The sequence below is a fragment of the Mobula hypostoma genome, chromosome 2, assembly GCF_963921235.1.
Source record: "Mobula hypostoma chromosome 2, sMobHyp1.1, whole genome shotgun sequence".
NCBI classification, from domain to species: domain Eukaryota; kingdom Metazoa; phylum Chordata; class Chondrichthyes; order Myliobatiformes; family Myliobatidae; genus Mobula; species Mobula hypostoma.
Genome location: NC_086098.1, coordinates 237,773,880 through 237,781,824, shown reverse-complemented (window position 1 = coordinate 237,781,824; position 7,945 = coordinate 237,773,880). Strand labels below are relative to the sequence as shown.

The window sequence follows — 7,945 nt, the reverse complement described above, 5'->3', positions numbered from 1 at the left end:
TGGTCAGATGCGGGCGTTTAACTTCTCCAAATGCCTCGGCTGTTGTCCAAACAGCGGTCTTTACCGCTGAAGATTCAAGAGTCAAGATTGTTTACTGTCATTCTTCAGCTATATCGAACAAAAATGATTGTTTTTTCTCCGATCCGACACAGCATAAAAACGCAATGGAAACACAAAGTACAATAAATATAGAGTCAATCCGATAAGTCGCACTGTACAGTAACTGAGCTGCAGCGTAAGTTGAAACCAGAGGCGGAACAACCCCGAAAAATGACCGTTGATTACTGCAATACAGTTTTTTTTCTTATGTTACAATACATTTAATTTATACAAAGGAAAATTTAAAAGTGATAACACAGAGGAAAGCTTTGAGATGAGATTTACGCAAACTATGCAAAAAGACTGTTCTTCACTTAAGGTTTCGAATACACCAGAATCGCGACTTCAATGTTAGTCCAACATTCTATTGACGTATCAAAGGAGCCCGCACAAATCTTGTCAATCCAGCAGCGTCAGATGATTTGTTCAGTAGGTTTTAGTGTGACCCCTGGTTCGGCCCATTTCTTCTTAATCCTTCAACCAGATTCTCATCTGAGGGGAGAGGCTGATGCACCGAACTCGAGAGAGGCGTAAACGATCGGCGCTTGGGACTGGAATGTATAGCAAAAATTGTCAATCAAAGATATTGAACAGCATGATCTACCATTTTGCAACAGTCACGACTGTGCCAACCTTGTGTGCAGTTTTGGTCCCCTAATCTGAGGAAAGACATCCTTGTCATAGACTGGATGAACTCGGATTGTACTCGTTGCAATTTAGAAAATTGAGGGGGGATCTGATCGAAACGTATAAAATCCTTAAGGGATTGGACAGGCTAGATGCAGGAAGATTGTTTCCGATGTTAGAGAAGTCCAGAACGAGGGGTCACGGTTTGAGGATAAAGGCGAAGCCTTTTAGGACTGAGATTAGGAAAAACTTCTTCACACAGAGAGTGGTGAATCTGTGGAATTCTCTGCCTCAGGAAACAGTTGAGGCCAGTTCATTGGCTATATTTAAGAGGGAGTTAGATATGGCCCTTGTGGCTAGGGGGATCAGAAGGAAGGCTGGTGCAGGGTTCTGAGTTGGATTATCAGCCATGATCATAATAAATGGCGGTGGAGGCTCAAAGGGCCGAATGGCCTACTCCTGCACCTATTTTCTATGTTCTATGTTTCTATGTTTTCTTCCTCTGCACGATTACCCCTTAAATAACTGCAGCATATTAGTAAAGTATGGCTTTATGTACCCAATCCCAAACATCCAATTTGTGAATCTTACAACGGGTTGTAGTCACCATACGTACCTGAGCCGCAGTGCCGTGTACTTGGTGCGTCGCCAATTGACGATGGGCCCCTGTGCAATGAAAGAGCACGAATTGGAACTATTATTTGGTCTGGTCAACTTATAATTACTTACAGAAATGTCATATGTCAGCAATCCTAATATGACAGTAGTCCCCAATAATCCAGCTGTCGGGCTATGCGAAGTATTTCAAATTCACCAATGATTCTATGCTGTGTCGTGACTTTCTTATTCATTTCCAAATATGACAATAACCCCCAACACGAGAATATTTCTCAGATACACAATCCGCTCCGTCATGGAATCCCATGTGGCAAGCAGGTGCTATACCTTGCCCAAGGTTGACCTGCAAGCTAGCGGAGAGAAAGAGGGCCTTACACCTCCTTTGGTCGAGACGTATCTACACTCCTCCACCCAAAGTGAAAATATAACGATGGGAATAAACATTTTCACTGTACCATTACAACATATTCATTTGGTATAATAGATTGGTCTGAAACCGACCCGGAAATTTTACAAGGAAAAATAAGAACTGAAATGACAAATATGAGAAAACACCTTGTACACTTGAACGTACTTAGATTAATACTAACTAGGGCAGAAGGAGGAAGAGGAATAACAGATATTAAAAATCTGCACAGCAGTTAGATAAAGCTTTTAAGGATATATTTTAGTCAACAAAAACAGGATTCAGTATCCACACTAGCATATGCAATATTGATGACAAGTATTGGGTGCATTACTAAACTTCAGTGAAAGCACAATTCAGAAAAATGAAAGAATTATCATCACAAAAGAAAACTGGAAGAGCATAACCCTCCATGGAAGACTTTCCATGATCCGAGCAGACCAGATGTCGACAAGGAAATTTCGAATGCCTGGCTCAGAGTTGAATGACTCTTCCTTGTGCGAAGACAGGACCAGGTGGGTAACACAAAACATCAAAAATATATAATAAAGGACAAACAAATTCAAGACGATAAATTCAGAAAATTCCCGGAAAACCGGAAACAATCTAACCATAAGACCGAGGAATAGGGCAGAAGAATAGAAATAGGCCATTCAGTCCACGGAGTCTGCTCCGCCATTTTATCATGAGCTGATCCATTCGCCCATTTAGTCCCACTCCCCTGCCTTCTCACCATAACCTTTGATGCCCTGGCTACTCAGATACCTGTCAGTCTCTGCCTTAAATACACCCAGTGATTTGGCCTCCACTTCTGCCCATGGCAACAAATTCCATAGATTCACCACCGTCTGACTAAAGAAATTTCTTCGCATTTCTGTTCTGAAAGGGCGCCTTTCAATCCATGCCTTTCAACATTCGAAATGTTTCTATGAGGTCTTCCCTCATTTTTCTAAATTCCAAGGAACAGAGTCCAAGAGTGGACAAACGTTCCTCATATGTTAACCCTCTCATTCCCGGAATCATTCTCGTGAATCTTCTGTGACCCTCTCCAACGTCAACACATCCTTTCTTAAATAAGGAGACCAAAACTGCCCACATTACTCCAAGTGAGGTCTCACCAGCGCCTTATAGAGCCTCAACATCACATCCCTGCTCCTATACTCTATTCCTCTGGAAATGAATGCCAACATTGCATTCGCCTTCTTCACCACCGATTCAACCTGGCCACTTCTTTGCCCATTCTTCCAATCTATCCAAGTCTCTCTGCAGACTCTCCGTTTCCTCAGCACTACCGGCCCCTCCAGCTATCTTCGTACCGTCAGCAAATTAGCCACAAAGCCATCTATTCCATAATCCAAATCATTGTTGTACAATGTAAAAAGAAGGGGCCCCAACACGGACCCCTGTAGAACACTACTGGTAACCGGCAGCCAACCAGAATAGTATCCCTTTATTCTCACTCTCTGATTCCTGCCAATCAGCCAACGCTGTATCCACGTATGTAAATTTCCCGTAATTCCATGGGCTCTTATCTTGTTAAGTAGCCTCATGTGTGGCACCTTGTCAAAGGCCTTCTGAAAATCCAAATATGCAACATCCACTGCTTCTCCCCTGTCTAGGCTACCTATAATTTCCTGAAAAAATTGTAATATGTTTGTCTGGCAGGATATTCCCTTAAGAAATCTATGCTAACGTATTATAGGATACTGCAGCAATTTAACTCAATCTGATTACTTATCCAGGCACAACTCATAAAATCCAAACTCATAAAAGACACTATACCCTTCTCTAAATATAAGCCTAATTCAGTTTTAGAGTCAATATCCGACAAATTATAATATGACCAATGCATTATTACTGATCCATAATAGCTGCCTCTATTTTATATTACAGGAAAAAAAAAACAGGAAAGAACAACTTACTTAATAGATATAGCCATTCCAAACACACTTAACATCGAGAAATCGCAAAGTGAAAATCATCGTATATGTGTGGAATTAAAAGAGGAAATTGAAAGTGTATAGAACATGAACAGGGTATACGTTGTCCTAAAAGTGATACATACAACTTGTATCTCCCCAAAGTCTCTACACAGTTGGATTAAACTTTTAGGTCTGCACAGCAATATTTCTATAAACTTTCAGACAGCGACAATAATAAACACCTCTAAAATAGTACAAAGTTCCTAGCAATTGAGGCTATGCTTGGCTATGTCCATACCTTGGGTTTTACCAGATTGATCCAGGAAAAATAAATTCAGCAAGAATAATAATATGAGCAACATACACAGAGACACCACTGATGGCGGGATTGAGACCTCAGACCCCTACCCTCTGAGATTTCAGTCCAACTCCCCGCCACAACTCATCTCCGCCTCCTCCCTTCTCAACTCATTGGCAGCAATTATGAGAAAAGGCCTTGAAACAGGGACCACAGTAGCTGTTAATAGTTATATGGATATTTCTGGGAAAAGCCAGCCCTCACCTGATCTCCGTTGTTTAGAGATCCGAATAATAATTAGGATAACCAGGAAGACAAGGATCCCAAGGAGGATCGCTGTGGGAGGACACCAGCCTAGAGAAAGAGAATTGTTGTTTGGTGAAATCACGGTTTCCAAGCACATTTTATTCGAGCTTTCATCTGGTTGTAATATAAATGATTTTACATCAGTGGATGCTCTTTTAATTATTTATTTATAACTCCTTACTCTTTTAGTTTAGAAAGTTTTTGACTTCTGTTGCATGTCGTGCCCTGACCAACACACTACAGCAAATTCCTCATGCGTGTAAATGTAAACGGTGAATAAGTTTCACCTTTGATCCTCAAAGTATAATGTACAACCAGAAACCCATGGCAACGTTAACCAAAGAACGACTCAGAGAATGGAATAACGCATGAGGCCATACGGCTCCTCCAGACGGTTTCTCCGCTTTGCCTTGCGGCCACCTTGACCTTTCCAATCATTTCCCCAGTTGCCGTGTCTAATTCCAGGAAGCCTTTCCCAACCATACTGTGAGATCGTCACGGGAATCAAAGATTTAAGAAGGCGGTTCACCCCCAGCTGTTCAAAGGCCAGTCAATGGTGGAGATAAGCAGAGTCTTAAAAACGAATAAATACAAATTAATGTTGACTGTGACGTTATTGAACCAGCGAGTTATTCCAGCAGACATAAGACTGTAAGACATAGGAGCAAAATTAGACCGTTCGGCCCATCGAGTCTGCTCCGCCATTCCACCACAGATGAGTATCGATACTTTATGTATAAAATATCGCCTCACCTTGATCTGGTTCAATGGTGATATGGGACACGCTCTTGATTATGCTCTTTCCCGCACCCCCGAGTTGTGCGATACAGGTGCAGTCTCCGCCGCTCATCCAGGTTTCCACTGGGACCGGCACCTGACTTCTAACACTATAGCTCTGGTCTGGGTCAAGCCTGCCGGTATCGCTCCATCCTTCCATGATCTGTCCGGATATGTTCCAGTAAATGACAATCTGGATGGAAGAAAGTCCGCCGACCAGACACGCCAGGTGAACCGACCCGGTCCTTTCAGACGGCGGGACAAATACCTGCATGTAGGTCCGGTTGGTGGAGCTGTCTGGACAGAGAGTGGGACATCGTTAATCGCAGCTTCACATGAAGTACATGGCGGAGTATAATCCCAGTGTCGAGTTCGCTTACCTCCAACCAGGAGCGTGGGTCCCTTCGCAAGCCGCGAATGCCTTCTAGAACAGTAGTAGGAACCCGAATCCTCCACACGGACGTCCCGGAGTTCCAGCACTGATGTGCGATCGCCGGAGCCTTTTTTGTAAGTGGTCCGACAGCCGTTTTCTTTGCATTCCGTGGATTTGATTGCTACCGGGGGTTCATCCGCACGCTGTTTGTACCAGAACACATTGCTTGCGACCTCCACTCTGTACGTGAGTTCGCAGGAGAGTTCAACCATCTGACCGATATCTGCAGTCACTACAGCTGGAATTTCAGAAAGCGGCTTGGGTTCTGCAACTGGAATTATTATCAGTTAATTAAAATTACCTACTACGGAATCAAACAAAGTCGGATTTGTCTTATTTGCTAAGGTATGTCAACAAAACCTAACGTTCGACCAGAAGGAAAATACACGTTAACTAGGTCAAAATGTTATGAGTTTTCCTTTATTCATTTACACGATGTGTAGCCGGCAAAATTAGTTTGTCCATGGTTCCGCAGGTGACCTTAAATTGAGATGTTTGGTGACCATATCAGGCAGGGCCGCCAAACATTCTGCATTGGGTTTCGCGTTACGTACGGGCACAGAGAATCAGTGCGCCAGATACGAATCACCTATAGAAAAGGTGCGAGACTTAACGAGAAAATTATTTAGAATTTATCTAGGTTGTTTTAGAACCAGCATTTATAGGATTCTAGCTTTGTAACCCAGATTTATATGATTTACTAAAATTTATTTCCCCACTCTCGTGTGATGTTGGATGCAGAGAGCGGGGCGAAAGTCGTGTGGGTAACTTAATCCCGATCATTGATCTGGTTTTATAACCGAACAATATTTCCACTGGGATAACAAACATGCATGAACCCGTTTCTCCCAACATTTCGGGCGATCTTCTTTTGAAGTTCTCAAGGCCGACTCACTCACCGCAAACACGAAACATTTGAACGGTAACGAACAGGGTCCAAGCTTCCATCAACATCTGGTCTCGGGCCGGTATTCGGCGGCGCTGTGATCGACTCCCAGGAGTCGGACTGCTTTCAGCCGCGGCTCTGTGCAGCCTCTCAGCTGCCATGGACACTGCTCGGTGCCGAAGTTCCGGGGCGGGGCCTATACATCCAACCTGAGCAAAGTGTGTGTTGCACCAGGTTACCGCGTCTGTTCGTCACAAGATCAAACGGCTATGGAGAATTGTTCAGAAAGTCTGCCAAACAGAGCATGGTTTGAACATGGTTTCCGGGATGTACACGTGCATCGCTAACAAAAGCCGCATTAATTTCCTCTTGATTAAATTCCCGCAGAAGCTGGCGATGAGTCGACTGTGCGTACTTACTGCAGCCCCTCTTGGAAAGGTACTAGAGACATTAGAATCAGAGACATTGGCTGAACACAGATGTACAATATAGGGTAATTCAGGATTTGGAGGAGAACCTGCAGCAGTGTATTCCCGTCCCTGTTACACTTGAACTGCTTGCGCAGGGTTCGGGAAGAGCTGTTGGAGTTGTCTGGGAGGGTAACTGCAGTCAATTTTGATAGGGGTACTTTACAATGAACAATACCGAGTTTGCCTTATCGGAACTGCAGCAACAGAGAGCAGCAGATAGTATTCCATTGGAGCAACACACATAAAAGTTGCTGGTGAACGCAGCAGGCCAGGCAGCATATCTAGGAAGAGGTGCAGTCCTGACGAAGGGTCTCGGCCTGAAACGTCGACTGCACCTCTTCCTAGAGATGCTGCCTGGCCTGCTGCGTTCACCAGCAACTTTTATTTGTGTTGCTTGAATTTCCAGCATCTGCAGAATTCCTGTTGTTATAGTATTCCATTGGAGTCGTGACCTGTCTTAAGATCGAAATTGATGGTATTGTCAAAAAGTATTACTCGCTCTGGGATTCCAACCTCTGACATTTTCTTGCAGTTACTATATTCATACAGCGAAAGGCGTTTATAATTAACGATGATTCCTATAGCGTTGTTGCAATGATGAGGCTTTGTAAGGTCAGACAGCAATTGGATTATTGTGAGTAGCTTTGGGCGTCTTATCTCAGGGAGGACGAGGTTCCATTGGAGACGGCATAGAGGAGGTTCACCAGGTTGACCTTGGAAATGATAGAGCTAGCATCTGAAGAGCATTTGATGGCTCTGTGCTCGTACTTACAGGACTTTAGAAAATGGTGCTGGTGGTGGTGGGGTGGTGTGGCATCTCATTAAACCCAATCGAATACTGAAAGGCCGATTCAGAGTGGAGGTGGAGACGATGTTTCCAATTGTGCGAGAGTCTACGACCGGAGGGCACAACCTTAAAATAGTATGACGTCCCTTCAGAACAGTGATAAGGAGGAATTTGTTCACAAGAGGGTGGCGAATCTGTGAAACACATTGCCACAGACGGCTGTGGAGGCCAAGTATTGGATGTATTTAAAGGGAAGATTGATCAGTTCTCGATTGGTAAGGGCATCAAATGTTTCGGGGGAAAGGCAGGTTCAATG

General features: G+C 43.8%; 1 protein-coding gene across 1 annotated transcript; it reads right to left on the bottom strand.

The window, feature by feature from the left end:
* Window positions 1-383: 383 nt before the first annotated feature.
* Window positions 384-6,445, bottom strand: LOC134337289 (uncharacterized). Its single transcript, XM_063032166.1, has 6 exons — window positions 6,386-6,445; window positions 5,434-5,757; window positions 5,030-5,350; window positions 4,235-4,324; window positions 1,343-1,392; window positions 384-650 (listed from the first exon to the last, which is right to left on the bottom strand). The coding sequence occupies exons 1-6, from the start codon at window positions 6,438-6,440 to the stop codon at window positions 588-590; spliced, it is 903 nt and encodes a 300-aa protein (XP_062888236.1). The 5' UTR covers window positions 6,441-6,445; the 3' UTR covers window positions 384-587.
* Window positions 6,446-7,945: the final 1,500 nt, after the last annotated feature.

What these genes read in the sequence shown, in the direction of transcription:
- LOC134337289 (XM_063032166.1), bottom strand. Translation starts at nt 6,440, where the DNA reads ATGTTGATGGAAGCTTGGACCCTGTTCGTTACCGTTCAAATGTTTCGT. An exon ending in ACCCACGCTCCTGGTTGGAG is followed by an intron (nt 5,351 to 5,433) that starts GTAAGCGAACTC and finishes CTCTCTGTCCAG; the next exon opens with ACAGCTCCACCAACCGGACC. An exon ending in CTCTAAACAACGGAGATCAG is followed by an intron (nt 1,393 to 4,234) that starts GTGAGGGCTGGC and finishes TTCATTGCACAG; the next exon opens with GGGCCCATCGTCAATTGGCG.